The 16,764-nt window shown below is 33.2% G+C and overlaps 2 protein-coding genes across 6 annotated transcripts in view; one reads left to right on the forward strand and one right to left on the reverse strand.

The window, feature by feature from the left end:
* LOC140432543 (proton-coupled amino acid transporter-like protein acs) overlaps positions 1-15,399 on the forward strand; it is a 30,452-nt gene extending 15,053 nt beyond the window's left edge. For 4 of the 5 annotated variants that reach the window (XM_072520498.1, XM_072520497.1, XM_072520501.1 and 1 more), the window contains 4 exons: positions 5,463-5,738; positions 8,495-8,673; positions 11,804-11,979; positions 15,081-15,399. In XM_072520498.1, coding sequence (XP_072376599.1) covers positions 5,463-5,738; positions 8,495-8,673; positions 11,804-11,979; positions 15,081-15,334 — 885 coding nt within the window. In that variant the 3' untranslated portion in view covers positions 15,335-15,399. Of the gene's footprint in view, positions 1-5,462; positions 5,739-8,494; positions 8,674-11,803; positions 11,984-15,080 lie in introns of all 5 variants that reach the window. The other variant, XM_072520499.1, reaches the window with a different exon arrangement.
* The window catches only part of LOC140432542 (trafficking protein particle complex subunit 12), a 36,907-nt gene that overhangs the window by 8,932 nt on the left and 11,211 nt on the right, over positions 1-16,764 (reverse strand). The window lies entirely within an intron of this gene.

A 16,764-nucleotide genomic window follows, 5' to 3' on the forward strand; every position in this document is an offset into this window, starting at 1 on the left:
GTGGCATATAGGACGGCTGATCCTATGTGCCCCTGTACATTTAGCAAAATTGCTTAGTGTATGATATCTTTTCAGATGCGGAATTACAAGAAAAAAGGATTCGCCCAAATGGAAAAAAGCTGCAGCAAATCAGGCAAACATCGCTCTTCAGAATGACTTGAGTTTGAGAGCTGTAGCTGAAAAATTCAAGATTCCAAACGACGCTTAAAATTAGTAAGGGCTAACGACGACATTCAGGCTGTTTTTAGTGAACAAGATGAGAAAATTCTAGTACAACATATTTTCGATATGCAAAACAGATTTTAAGGACCTACACCACTTGATGTCCGTAGAATTGCTTTTGACTTAGCTGAAAGGCTTAAAATACCACATCCCTTCAATTAAGTGTTGAGAGCCGGAGAAGATTGGCTGGCCGGACTGTAAAAACGTCACCCTCAGCTTTCAGTACGAAAGCCTGAATAGTCTCAACTGAGCGGTCGTTTTAAAGAAATTAAGTTAACCATTTCTATGATCTTTTAAGTGAAGTGATGGACAAATTCAGAGTTACAGCTAACAACATATATAATTTTTACGAATCGTGAATCAGTACAGTACAGAAATCTAGTAACATATTAGCTAAAAAAGGTCAGAAACAAGTCGGTCGAATTGTAAGTGCTGAAAGCGGTTTCAATCAGTAGGATGCGCAGTATCAGCTTTAGGAATTTCTATTCCACCTTTTTTCTATTTCCTCGTAGAAGAATGTCACCTCTTGTAATGAAAGGAGCACCTACTGGTGTTGTAGGCTGAGCAAATGAGTCTAGTTGGATGGACAAAGATCATTTTCTCATATATCTCGATCATTTTATCAAATTCGCAAAACCCACTCAGGAGTATCCAGTTCTACTAATCTTGGACGGCCATATCAGTCACAGACAGCTGGAAGCTGTTTTAAAAGCTAGAGAAAATAACATAATTCTTTTAACATTACCTCCACATTGCAGTTATCGAATGCAACCGTTGGATCTTTAATTTTTTGGGCCACTAAAAAAGCAGTATTCACGTGAATATAATTATTATCCGACTTCCCATTCTGGAGAAAGAATATCTATATACAAAAGAGTAGAATTATGCTGCAAAGCTTTTCAAAATGTAACAGAGATATATTTGACTAGGCTGACTTTCTGCTTTCAACAATAGTTGATACTTCTTCTCAAACTTGCATCTCAGAAGATTTGCCCACGTCAGCATTGCACCAATTTGAAATAATTCGCCTTCCTAGACCTGCCCCTCCAAATCAGCAATTGTCTGCAACTTCAACCGGCCGATCTGATAATTATTCTCCTCAACTTGGTACCAATACGCAGGTTGATGCAGATATCAACGCTAGTTCTTTCAGTCATACTTCAACTGCTGTCTCCAAAACCCAGCCAACATAAGAAAAAGCACAAAACCAATACTAAAAAGGAGATATCGAAAACTTTGACAAGCTTTGACCGTCGAATTAACATGATCTTGAGAAACAAAAGGAAAATAAGAAAACTAGAGGCAAGATAACAAAACCAAAATCACGCAAAGAATTGCAGAAGCAGGTTCAAATTTTGAAGCTTGTACCAAAGAAAAACCAGCCAGTGATGGATAGCAGTGACAGTAGTGAAGATTCAGTATCGGAATGTATCTATTGTAATGAATATTGAAGAAAGAAGAGGGCTGGATAAAGTGTCAGCAATTCAATAGAAGATATGTTTCTATGGGAATTTTGCAAATACTGCAGTGTGTGTACTGTTTATGTAGAAGAAGACGAAGATATATTTCTATGGGAATTTTGCAAATACTAACTGATGGTTACTGATACTTACTGAGGTATACAGGACCGGACGTCATTTTCACTTTAAGTTGTACTTTTACTTTATTTACATTTTTTGTTAAACATTATAATAAAAAATGTTATTCAAAACTATGGTTAGGGTGGTGTTTTCATTACTTATAAGTTGACAGATGCAAGTAAAAAAGTGTTAGGTGGTCCTTTTGGCACCGATCTCCCCTACTTGTCTGGCCAGCTTGACAAGTTAAGAATAAAACACCCCTTATGAAATGTCGAATATCTGAATTGAATTACCTCAGCCGAGTAGAGCTAGTTTCTCAGAATCTCGCACTTCAGAATTCAAGCTTCAGTCAGTCCCATCAAAAATAGAAAATAACAGAAACATAAATATAAAATAATCACAGAAACATAACACAACCGAGTGTTTCATAGCTACATTCAACATACGGATACTAAGTTCAGAAGAAAAACTGCTGAAAGTAAAAAAGTAGACATTAAGAAAATAAAATGAACAGTGATAGAACTGGCAGAAGTAGGTACGACGAAAAGAAGAGCAATGTATCAAACTAAAAATTGGCCACCAATTATTCTAAGGGAGATGAAACTCAAGCAGTAGGCGTAGACTTACTTATTAATAAAAAAGTGACGTCCACGATCACAGAGTATAAGGCTATATCGAAAAGAGTAATATCAAACAGTACACATCCAAATTAACCACGTTATACGTGTAAAATTATTCAGGCCTATACCCCGACATCAGAACGCGAAGATCAGGAAGTAGAGAAATTCTACAAAGAAATTAATGTAGCAATGATCGGAAACAAAGCAACGTATGTGATCTTAATGGACAATGTCAAAGCAAAAATAAAGAAGAAATTCAGAATGACATTTTAATAGAACCCTATGAAGGGATTAGGAGAAATACTAGTAAATTATGCAAAAAAAACTTGTACATAACCAATACGGTCATTCAAAAATCAGAAAAGGAAAAATGGACCTCGCAAAGCCCAAATGGGCCAACAAAGAATGAAATAGACTATATATTATTTACCGACAAAAACGTAATATTAGATACAGTGGTGTTAAACGCGAGACACACAGGTAGCGATCACAGAATGCTAAGAATACGAATAAGAATTAACACCAAGACCAAGACAGAAAGAAGAAAATTTATAAACGCCTGGCAAAAACAATAAATATAGATGATAGAATATAGAACTAAAACAGAAAAATCAAAAACGAACACAAAATGACAGAATGTATTAAAATAATCGACAAAGATCTAAACCCAGAAGTCCTAAATAAAATATTAATCGATACTATAATATCGGTAGCAACAAAATCGATCTAGAATAAAACAGATAAAGGTGAAAAACTCAACAACGAAAACAAGATTTAATAAAACAAGAAAACTTATACAAAACCAAACATTTAATAAAATAGAAAAAATAGAGATGAAAAATTATTAAGAACAAGTCTAGGAAATATATAAGGTATTTAAGTACAAAATAACCCAGTTAAATGAAATACTACAAAAAAAGAGAGGCATACGAGACTGGAAGAAGAAAATAAGCCAAGAAAGAAATCAAAGAATACGAAGAAAATACAGAAATTCAAAAAATAACCATAATGATAGAAGACTATGTACTACCAAATATTATACGGGTCAAAAGTAAAACCATTACCAGATAAAGAAAAGCACCAAAAAAATAGTAAAAAAATGTTAGATCTTAAGTTATAAAAGAAATAACAGAGGAAGAATTAAGACATGCAATTAGCACTAGACGAAATAAGAAAGCCCAGTATAACACAAAAATGTTACAAATTCATTTTAATAAGTGCATAGAAATAAATGAAGTGCCCACAGCTTGGTTAAATGCTCTTATAATACTGATATTTAAAAGGGGAAATAAATATAAATGAAAAAACTATAGGCCCATTAGACTGTTATCCGTCTTATATAAGCAGTTTGTGAAGATAATTACATTGCGACTAACAAACTAGGATTAAGAAAAGGTTATAGCGCCATAGATCATATATACAAGTAATAATCACACTAATCGAAAAATCAAACGAATACAATATAATATAAAATAATATAATACATTATAATATATAATATAAATAATACTCTAGGTATGGTAGATTACGAGAAGGCATTTGACTCCATAGAAATTTAGGAAATCATCAATGTCTTAGACCATCAACTCCATCAACAATAGAGTTGATGACCGATTTACAAAAATCATAAGTACGTCAATGCAACGGCGCAGGTAAAAATAGAAGAAAAAAGCGAAAAGATAAAACTACAAAAAGGAGTTGGACAAGGAGATTCTATCTCACTTAAGTTTTATTCTTTAGTCCTACAAGATATGTTTCGAACTTTAGAATCGGAGTATAAAGGAGTGACGATAGACGGCGAAAAACTGAACCACTTGAGATTTGCCGATGATGTTGCGTTAATAGCAAAAGACAGAGAAGAATTACAGGAATTTATATTATACCTAAATACAAAATCAAAAGAAATAGGACTAAAAATAAATCTAGCAAAAGCTAAATATACCACTAACGAATCTCTAGATGTAACCGAGGATATAGCTTGGACAATAATAATATAGAAAAGAAATTGAAACATGAAACAATTGAAACATGAAGAAAAAAGCGAAAAGATAAAACTACAAAAAGGAATTGGACAAGGAGATTCTATCTCACTTAAGTTTTATTCTTTAGTCCTAGAAGATATGTTTCGAACTTTAGAATCGGAGTATAAAGGAGTAACGATAGACGGCGAAAAACTGAACCACTTGAGATTTGCCGATGATGTTGCGTTAATAGCAAAAGACAGAGAAGAATTACAGGAATTTATATTATACCTAAATACAAAATCAAAAGAAATGGGACTAAGAATAAATCTAGCAAAAGCTAAATATACCACTAACGAATCTCTAGATGTAACCGAGGATATAGCCCTGGATAATAATAATATAGAAAAGAAATTGAAACATGGACTTTTAACAAAAACATAGTCCACAAACTTCAAGTGACTCAAAGCTACGGAACATATAATGCTGAACATTAAGCTCAGCGATCGCATATTTATCTGAATAAGATGATCAAAAGTAACAGATGTAATCCAAAAGTTTGCCATGTTAAAATGGAACTGTACCGGACACAGAGAACATTCGTTGGATCAAGGAATTGTTGAATTTCGACCAAGGATAAATAAGAGAAATAGAGGCACACCTCACACCAGATGGACTGATTGACTTAAACGAAAATCTGGTCACGAATGGGCGCAAAAAAACGAAAAACGAACAAAATGAATTGGCATTCCTAAAGTAGCATATATCCGACGATAGATGGAATATCTGTTAATGGTGATGGTGATATCTCTTCAAAGTACCTTCAGGCGCTATATTTAAAGGACTCTAATTTTCGTATGAAGCATTTTTGAAAAATGTAATTTCCGGAAATTGATAATTCTCTTTTTGCGAAGAAACTTTCGGACATCGTGTATTTCACTTTCCTTCAAACGATCATTTTAACTTTTGATGATGGCTTATCTTACAAGAAAAGCAAAGCCTTTCTTTTGATGATGGCTTATCTTGCAAGAAAAGCAAAGCCTTTCTATAAAATCCCACCTTTATTGTATCTGTTTTAGGTAGCAGATTTTAACGGATATGCTTGGAACATCCACCTTATTGTGTTCATTGTTACGTTGCCGATTTGGCTCTTATGTTTAATAAGAAATTTGAAAACCCTTGCACCCGTTTCAATGGTAGCAAACATCATATTAATTTTAGGCATTTTGGTTGTATACTACAACATGCTGTCTGAAAGACTGCCACCCTTTTCGGAGAGGAAATTAGTAGCTGTCCCCAGAAAATGGCCTTTGTTTTTTGGTACGGTGGTTCTTGCCTATGTAGGGATCGGATTGGTAAGTGGTAATATTAGTTTATATAGATTTTATATAGAAATGAAAGGAAATCGGAAAGTCAAAATGGATTAAAGACAAGCCCTGGATGTTTCTCAAAAGCCATGACTAAGACGATGTCAGGTTTAAATTACAAGAACATATTTATATACTTTGATGACTTGATAGTATTTGGCAACAGTTTTCATCAGCATAACCCAAACCTAGTGAAGGTACTAGAAAGATTCTCTTAGGACACAGAATCTCGAGCAAAGGTATAACACTAGATCCAGAGAAAATCATTACAATGGAACAATATCCAAAACCGCAGAATGCAAAAAGATTCGTAGCATCTTCGTACTATTTTAGAAAACGCATAAAAAAATTGCAGACTCAGACTTGCCGCACTACTTAATACAGTATCGAGGAAAAATGTAAAATTTGAGTGGTTAACAAAAAGTATCTGATAATCTCAAGACATCGTTACCAAATCCCCCGTGATGGAATGCTCAGATTTATCGAAGCTAAACAAGTTTATTCTAACAGGACGGATGCTTCAGGCATAGAACTAGGAACTACTCTTTTAAACAGTAATGACAAACCGGTAGCATATGCTAGTAGGACAGTCAACAAAGCGGAATCAAATTATCCTACGATAGAAAAGGAATTCTTTGCAATAGTACCTATTTGGAATGACAAACTCTTCAAGCAGATTAACCAAATTCAAATTGAAGCTGGAGGAATACAGCTTTACAATTAGATTACGTGAAAGAAGCTGAAAACGTTACAGCAGATGCCTTATCACGAATTGAAGTCACATCAGAAGAGCTAAAGTAACTAATTAAAGGCACAAAAAAATATATATTGTTGTCACCGAGAGCACAAATTGAAGAATTAAAAACCAGGACAGATCATTCCGACGTTGTCAAACTGTTGAAATTCCCGAAAGATGCAGTAAAAGTGAGACTAATAGATAATAATGAATACAAAGAAATAAAGTTAGATTTTGCTATAATCCATGATACATACAGAGAATAGTATATTATATAACAAAAAAGAAGATACTATTTACTTGATTCGAGATTCTCGATCAACGTCTGCATTACGAGCGCCGCTGAAAGACTCGGAATATCATAAACCTCGATTAGCGTCTGCACGGCGAGCGTCGCTGTGAGACTTCATATAAGTGTGCGCACAGAAAAATATACTGTATTTAGTAACAGTAAAAAATGATAAGAATCGGCAAATTATTGATCAAATACAAAGGGATCCTAAGATTCACTGGGAATACGTTCTCCAACAGAACTTCTGAACAGACTTATTTTTGGTGTCTCAAAAATCAAAACAACAGATCCAACAGAGGTCTCAATAAACAACCAACGAACGGTGTACCACTCTATACCATATATTACAGGCTTAAATAGACTGTTAAATATATTTAGAAAATTACCTAACATCAAAATTGGAACTAGAAATATAAAAACGGTACCGAAGTTACACACCAAAGTAAAAAACCCTTAAATATTAAAGAAAGCTCCAATGTGGTGTACTCCGTACCATGTATTCATTGCAGTAAAGTATATCAGACAAACGCCCAGAAATTTGTCGGGAAGATTAACATCGCACAAGAGTGACATTAATGTGAATAAAGTACAAGCCTGTGCATTAAGTAAACATTCTGTCACGATGAGTCACAGGCCTATAAACCAAGTAGAAACATTGAGAAGGGAAAGAAATCATAACAAAAGATTGAATTAAAACTACACAGAACACCTTGAACAAAAGAGCAGACATTGAGAATGTAAGTGCTATATACAGTAATCTACTGCCAATGAAAGAAACAACAGCTATACAAAAGTCTAATAAAAATTGCACAGATTAGAGGGATTATTCCAATTTCAAATGAAATTAAGTGTTGTTTTTTTTAATTGTGTTTGGTTTTTCCCTTCTTTATTAGTAAAATCAACTCTGTTGCTTATTTAATAAATACTAAGAGAAGGTAAACGAAACAGTTCTACCGATTATGCCAAAATGAGCGATGAAAGTTGCATAAGCATACAGAGACAGACAAGTCAATGAAAGGTACTGTTTTGTTTGCTTTTCCCTAGTATAAGTTCTCTTCTTCGGTCCTCTGACAAACTAACCTAAAATTTATATAGAAAAATAGAAGAGACATGGAAACCATAGTGATAAATTTACAAGGAAGGAAAAAGAAAGGCAAATTAAATAAAATATGTTGAGTTATTCTGTTAATTTTAGAGTAGCATCCTCACAAGGACAAGTCTGTAAAGATACAACAATTAATTGTACAATGTAGTTTTTTTTAATTTGTAGTATGTTTTGATAAAAATTTAAACAAACTCGAAAGCTCAGCAAACCTTAAAAAGTTTCACTTAAAGACCAATAGATAACTACAAACCCAAAATATCTATATGTATTAATACTCACCTAGTCACTAAATCTCTATCTAAGAGAATATATATATATATATATATATATATATATATATATATATATATATATATATATGTATATATATATATATATATATATATATATATATATATATAGTAAACTCTTAAATATTGGGGAAACCTGCAGAAAGAATGATCTCGCAAAAAAGAAATCTTTCTTGCAGATTTCCCCAATATTTAAGAGTTTACTATCTATATATATATATATATATATATATATATATATATATATATATATATATATATATATATATATATTGTTTTATTCTAATAAAAGCTTTGTTTTAATAAAAAAAATTGTTTTAGGTGATTCCTGTTCAAAGATCAATGAGAGTACCGGATGATTTTGATAAGACATTTGGGGTGCTTAACCTAGCAATGGCCATTTGCATTTGTTGGTATGCAAGCATTGGTTTCCTAGGTTATTTAAAATTTGGTGACGATATTAAAGGAAGTATCACTTTAAATATGCCACAAGAACAAGTGTAAGACACTATTTTACTATTATATCGTATATATTTATATAGGTACCACTAAATAATAATTATTTTTAATCAAATTAAAATTTAAGGCTTAAGTCTCTCAACTATAAAAATAATTGCTGGTAAAAGTCGTAAGTTGATGCTGGAGAATGAAGTCAAAACAAACGAAGACATTAAAAATTGAAATGGATGCATTTGAGTTTACTTCGTTGCACTATGATTAATTTTCTGATAACGAAGAACACCAACAGTTGATCACTTACATAAAAAATTTACTGAACAATGAGATTTTATTCTGGAACTATTGAAACGCTAAGAAAAGAAATTCGTGATTTAGGTTTTAGTTGGAAAAAAACCAGAACCAATCATCGCATTTTAATGGAAAAGCCGAAAACAGGACAATAGTGTTCATTGATGAAACCTATTTGTATTCTCATTACACTAAAGAATATAATTGGAGTGATGCAAGCTAAGAAGGTCTTCGAAAACTCTTCCATTCTTTTCTCCAACGTATTTTCTTAATTGAAAGTTTACAGCTTCCAGTCAATATACAACAATAATCAATATCATATATTGTATTCTCGTTGTAAATAAAATAGTTATAATAAACTGTCGGACAAGACTTGGCAACAACAACAACATGGCGAACTGAATTTGTTAAAGACGAGCATTTCTGACATATACTTCTTTTTGTATCATCTCGAAAGTTCTCCATAAATCTGAACAAAATGAGCACAAAGTTAAAGTCAAGAATAGGGATCAGTAAGGATGAAGAAAGAAATATCCTAAATAAGACATCCTCAGTACTGAAGAAGATAACACCCTACAATATCGAAATGGTTTGAATCTATTCAATCCAAACCAAAGATCACCTACCATTGGGGAGGTTTTCCAAGCCATGAAAAATCTTAAGAATAATAAATCACCAGTAACTTGTCAAAACTGCAGTGAGGTCTACAAGAATGGTGGCGACGCCCTGCTCCACATACTGCATAAACTTTTATTTCTTGTCTGGCAAAATCAGACCAAACCCTGTGAATGGTCTCAAAGCGTGATATGTCCGTTACATAAAAAAGGCGAACAGCTCCACTGTTGCAACTACAGAGATATAATCTATAATCTGTTAACAACGTCTGACGTGACAATCGGCGAGGTTTTTAAATACCTTTCCCAAAAATTTCTAATTTGTATGTATTTGTTCCATAAGAAGTAGGAAATATTGGTTTTCTTAATTGTTTGAAGAATAAATTAGGACTTTTGGTTATGAGCATTCATTCTGTGCGAATAGTATTATTTGTTCTTCGTGAATTAGGTAAGAATATCAAAGTATTAGGACATTTACTCCCTCCTCTATCCTTTATCCTTCGTAAGGATGTGGTGATGTTATGGTATTTGACGAATGGTTGCTATCCATTCTTCTCTCTCCTGAGCGCGGTGTGCTGCCTCAGACAGAGAGTAACCGGTAGCGCACTTTATTTGGTCTGACCATCGGAGTGGCGATCTTCCTCGGGTTCTTTTACCATCTACCTTGCCTTCAACCACCAACCTCTCTATGCCTTCCATTCGTCTGGTAATGTGTCCAAAGTACCTCAATATATTTTGGTTGATGATTGTGGTAAGCCTAGTATTGATGTCGAATTCTGTCAATATGGAGACATTTGTGCGATGTGCTGTCCAGGGTATGCGCATCATTCTACGATATACCCACATTTCAAAGGCCATTATACGTCGTGAGTCGGACTTTTAATGGTCCAAGTTTCTGACGCATAGGTAGCGACAGGAAAGATAAGCGTTCGTACTAGGAGCAGCTTCGTGTTCCTGGTTATGTCCGTATCTTTCCAGATTTTAGTAAGTTTGACCGTTGCTGATCTGGCCATTGTAAGGCGTCGACGTATCTCTTCTTCGCATCCACCATTGTTTGTGATAACAGAACCTAAGTAATTGAAACGGCTTACCACATCAAACCCCGCTACGTTTCGTATTTCCGACTGGTTATTTCTAATTCGATCGATTATCATTTCCTTGGTCTTCTGTATATTAATTTTAAGTCCATATTCACGACTAATAGTATCTAGTCTGTTCATGATGTATTCAAGGTCATTTGTTGATGATGGTAGTACTAAAGTGTCATCAGCATAGCGGAGATTGCTGAATTTTCGGCCTTCGACTGATATTCCTCCTTGCCATCCGTCGAATACAATGCGCATGATGTGTTCGCTATATATATATATATATATATATATATATATATATATATATATATATATACATATATATATACATGTATATATATATACATATATATATATATATATATATATATATATATATATATATATATATATATATATATACAGGTATGGAAATAATTTTTCGGAACATACGAATATCAATACAATAAGTAGATTTCTTGATTTGCAATTAACCAGTGTAAATTTCAAGATAACGTCGCAATGTGCCGTGTCTAATTTAATTGTTCGACTGGATATGCTGTACCCACTGAGTTCTCTGATTTGCAATTAACCAGTGTAAATTTCAAATATCAAGTCGGGATGTTTTAAAATTAATTTATTTGTTCGACTATAATCGACTTGTAATAAGGATTACAATGGAACAAATGAATTAATTTTAAAACATCGCGACGTTATATTTTAATTTACACTGGTTAATTACAAATCAGAGAACTCAGTGGGTACAGCATATCCAGTCGAACAATTGAATTAGACACGGCACATCGCGACGTTATCTTGAAATTTACACTGGTTAATTGCAAATCAAGAAATCTACTTATTGTATTGATATTCGTATGTTCCGAAAAATTATTTCCATACCTGTATATTGAATAACGTGGGAGAGATAATACATCCTTGACGAACACCGGCTTTTAGTTTAAAATGAGAAAGGCACTCTGTCGAAACAGCTGTAGTGATAAGATATTTTAATAAATTTTGTAGAAGTTTTGAAAACAAAGTTTTCAGTGTTTTATTGTTATATCATTAAACAAAATTTAAAAAAAAATTAAGATTTTTTAAATTTAGTTAACACGCACTGTTTTTTTTTTTAAATATAGCAGATTTCCGAAGGTTAAGAGATTAAAATATATTTAAAAGTTGATATTTTATTAACATTTTAGACTGTATCAGGTAGTCACTTTGATGATAGCCATTTCGTTCATTCCAATGTATGCTTTACAATTCTATGTCGCTAACGATATTATATGGCCTGCAGCATACAAAAAATCGGCATTTTTGAGAAATAATCCCGTAAGAGGAGAGCTTATTCTTCGTTCTATTCTAGTATTGATAACATGTAAGTAAGTAGGAAAACATAATTAAATGAAAGAATACAAGTATTTTTTTTTTATATTATGTAGTAGTATTTCACTGTAAAATATCTAGTAGGCAGCACTATCTTTAATAAACACTCAAAATAGTCCATACTGATATTTAGCAATATTCATTAGATTTGGTCAAAATGCTAAAACAGGTCGATTTTTATTCCTAAGGGGGCATCTAACGGTATTGATATATATATATATATATATATATATATATATATATATATATATATATATATATGTCATTTGTCAACCACCCTCCCTTCAGTGCCACAAACCTTTAGTTGTAAAGGTATTTCGCTGGAGAATTCAGACATTCACGATTTTTATGTTCGTATTAACTAATTTCTTGTAAAAAAGTATCAATTTATTACCTCCTAAGTTTAGCTGGATACTGGTTGGTCTTTATTCGCTGAAGCTAAATTTCCCAGTATTTTGCCGTTTTGTAAAGAAACTAATTTTTTAAATCTTTATAATCATCTTTCATAAAAACTATGTACTACTTTAAAATGAGATCCGTAAATCGGTGTTAACACGCGAAATGCGAAGAAGTACATATCTGAAGTATGTAGGTCTTCTTCTTCTTCTTGTGCCACTCCTATCGGAGATTGGAAATCATCAAGGCTATCCTGACCTTGTTTACAGCTGACCTAAAGAGTTCATTAGTGGTACAGCCAAACCACTCTCTCAAATTACGCAGCCATGACATTCTTCTACGGCCTGGATTCCGTTTTCCTTCTATTTTTCCTTGCATTATATTTTGAAGTAATGTAAAGTATGTAGGTACATATCTGTGAAATACCTACTATAAAGTAGTGATTTCAAAAAATTCTTTTAGAATATCTGTTCGCACCGTGTATATAGAAAAATAAGAGAAGAGTTTGGTACTAAAATTGCCACAAAACGCAATGCAATTGTTTTGTGCTTGAAGCCATTAATACAACTTAAACCGAAACTAGATATTTCATCCAATGTTTCACACGACAAAAAAGGAACGTCCATTAACTATGACACAAAAGGAAAGATTTTTTTAAAAACCTTGTGATTAGGTTACCTCGCATCAGTTAAAATGCCATAAAAAGTGGATTTATTCATTTAATACCAGTTTTCAAGCTGAATGCAACAGTTATCAGAGCTGACTGCTTCTCACAGAACTAAACTTAGATGCAATTGCAGAGTCACTAAACATATTCTTGTTTAACTAATACAATTAATTGACCTGAAGCTGTGGTGGTGCTTGATCGTATAAAATGCATGAGTTAGCTCTGCAGTTCTAACTTTCGTTTCTTCGTTTGAATCGTGTTTTATAAAATAATTTTCAAGAGACTTACTGGTACCTAAGACGCTTGGTCTTTTCGTATGTTTCACTGATGCGATTTGTTGTTTTATACGAACGTCCACCATGAGCAATACTAAAAACAGTATTACAAACTGTGCACTCTGCTTCATTGTCATAGAGTCCCTTTTTAATGTACTTCTATTCTTTGGAGTAATCCTTAATCTTGCACTTACGCTTGGACATAATTAGTAATTAATGACAATATGAGATGTACTTGTAATACGACAAACACCGACAGCCACACTGACTTGTCTGACTACAGTTGGATAGCCGCCTGCAGAATGGGTGAGTTCCACTGTCGAGAAGAGTGGAAGATGGTCCGAGGAGAGGCGCGAGAGGAAACTTTTTCGGGACTCCGGGAACGATCGTTAAAAGTTTTTACAGGACGTTTGGCCACCCTAGTATAGACTGCGTAGAGTGAATGAAGAATTCGTTAGTAATCGATACCGAAGAGAATTTAAATTACGAAAAATCGGAATTACGGATAAGCGAAACCGGGGTTGATGAATATGCAGATAACGAGGCACTACTGTACATATATAAGAACAACAACTGACTAAACATAAACAACAAACAGAACGGAAGATAAATACACCACTGGAAAATTATAATCTCCACCTAACAACTAATCTTGATCATTCCGAGGAAAATAGTATTGATCGATTATTGTTCTACGATTTTAGCTCAACCACCATCGCTGAACGATAAGATACATATGACTTATAGGACCATAGGTGGCCCATACATCTCAGCTACAGAAAACTTTTCTAGAAGATTCATTTTACATATGAATATGTACAAAATAAAAAACATAAAACAATACATAATTGATAATTTGTTTTCATTGAAGTCCAACAGAATAGATAAAATATTTGTAAACTACCACTACGTGAGAAAATTGGAACACACTACGTATTTGACTTTGAATATAATCCGGATTTGATGATACACAAGTAGTTACCTTAAAATTGGTAACATGCTGGTATTTTACACTATAAATTTGGTACTTATATACATTTTTTGTATAATCTTGTTTTAATTATCTCTCTTCTTATTTCAGTTCTATTGAAACATATTTTGGGAATAAACCTCAAAATTGGTCATGATGTTTTGTCTTCCAGATATAAAAACCGTTTCCAACCTCATATTATTAATATATTCATCACAATCATCATCACAGTTATTAACATCTTAGCAAATGTGTGTGGTTCATCATTGAGCTTCGCCAGCTCGGACAGTTTGAGTAATGTCTGCCCATCGCTGTAGAAATCTGCCGCGTTGGCATTGACTCTGAGGCCTTGCTTGGACCACCAACCGCTACATTTTGTGATAGATGCGATGGATATGACCAAAGAACTTTAATGTTCTACAGTAAACAGTACTAGAGAGATGCTGATTGGTTTAATTTCATCTAGAACAGAGAAATTCGTGCGGCGAGCCGTCCATGGAATTCAAAGCAGTCGTCTGCATGTCCACATTTTAAAAGTGTCTATGCGTCGTCTATCTGATCCTTTGACGGTCCATGTGTAGCATACAAAGTAAAACATGGAAAAGACTTGAGTTAAAGCGAGTTTCATCTTGTTTGTCATAGTAATTTGACGATCATGCCATACTCCGTTAAGTTCAGTCATTCCTGCTTGCTAGTTGTATTAATATATTACTAAGATGTTTTTTTATCGTAAGATATAATTTTAAAAATAATATATAATGTAATTATTTATTTTTATGTTTTAGTTGCATTTGCAGAAATAATTCCATTTCTAAGTCTGTTTATATCAATAGTTGGATCGGTGAGCTGTACAGCGATGAGTATGGTATTTCCCGTCATTCTAGAAATAGCTTCAAAGAAAACTTCTGAGGAACTCACAACTTTTATCATCGTTAAAGACGTGTTCATCATAATATTGTCTATAATCGGAATGACTACGGGTGCCTTTGTTTCGCTTTGGGATCTAACATACGCTTTTCGAGAACATTACGGTTTATAATTAAATTATCTCTATAACATCAATAAATATAAAACAACAAATAGGAGTAAAATTTACTTTGAATAAACTAGTCGGTAATTAGATATTAGCTTATTCATTTTATTTCCCCTTATTTTTCCTTTTGTATATTAGAGCCCTAGAGTATATTGACAACTGCGCCCTGAGAGTGATAAATAAGAAGAATTAAAATTTGAGCAATGGAAAAATAAGATCTGAAATAATAAATGAATATTAGTTGAATTTCAACATGTTTTAATCAATATTCGAGAAAAGAATCGTCTACAATCCAACTCTATTCAGCTTTAAATTTAAAATTTTTCTGAAAGTAGAAAGACAAAAAGTGACAAGAATAATTACATTGTCCAACTAAAAAACCCAAAGAAAGAAAGATAAGTACCAAGGTTGACAAAAAAATAGAAACGATAGAGAACCAAGTGCGAAATGAAGACATTAAAGAAAAGTGAAACGCTTTAAAAACAAAAATAACCAATACTCAAGAATCGCATTAACGAAAAATTAAACATAGCGAAGGAAAAATGGATAACGTAAGAAATTATGGATCTAATGAATGAGAGGCGAAAACACATAACAAACTTAACTGAATACAAGAAATTCAATAAAATAATTAGAAATAAATACAAAGAGAAAACGCATCGTATAGTCGGTACCTAGATTACATAAGAAAAGTGTGGGTCGACCTCCAATACGGCTGGACGATAGTAAATAAGTTATGCCGGTTCTGTGCGTATGAAAAACTAATAGAAGTACTGAGAAACAAAGATATAGACAGACGAGACTTACGAATCATTATCAATCTGTATTGGAATCAAAAGGCCAATATAAAGATAGAAGAACAAAAGTCCGAAAATATAGATATAAAGAGAGGAGTAAGACAGGGCTGTGTTCTGTCACCATTACTGTTTAACGTGTACAGTGAAGCCATATTCCAGGAAGCGATAGCGGATCTGGGTGATGGAATCTCTGTAAACGGAAGAATAGTAAATAACATAAGATTCGCTGATGACACCGTTATAATAGCAGATACCCTGGAATCGCTACAAGAATTGGTAAATAGAATTAACGATTATTGCATTAGATACGGACTAAAAATAAATAAGAGAAAAACTAAATTTATGATTGTCTCCAAAACGCAATATGGAAATGAAAGATTAATGATAGAGCAAACCCAAATAGAAAAAGTAGAGACATACAAATATCTGGGAGCCTGGGTTGATGACAAAAATGACCACAGCAGAGAAATCCGAAAGTCCGAATTGAAACTGCAAGGCAAGCATTTGTGAAAATGAAGACAATGCTTACCAACAGAGACCTTCAGTTGCATCTCAGATTGAGGGCTCTAAGATGTTACATATTTTCTATCTTACTATATGGAATGGAAGCTTGGACATTGAAGAAACAACACATAAGAA

The sequence above is a fragment of the Diabrotica undecimpunctata genome, chromosome 1 (assembly GCF_040954645.1).
Source record: "Diabrotica undecimpunctata isolate CICGRU chromosome 1, icDiaUnde3, whole genome shotgun sequence".
NCBI classification, from domain to species: domain Eukaryota; kingdom Metazoa; phylum Arthropoda; class Insecta; order Coleoptera; family Chrysomelidae; genus Diabrotica; species Diabrotica undecimpunctata.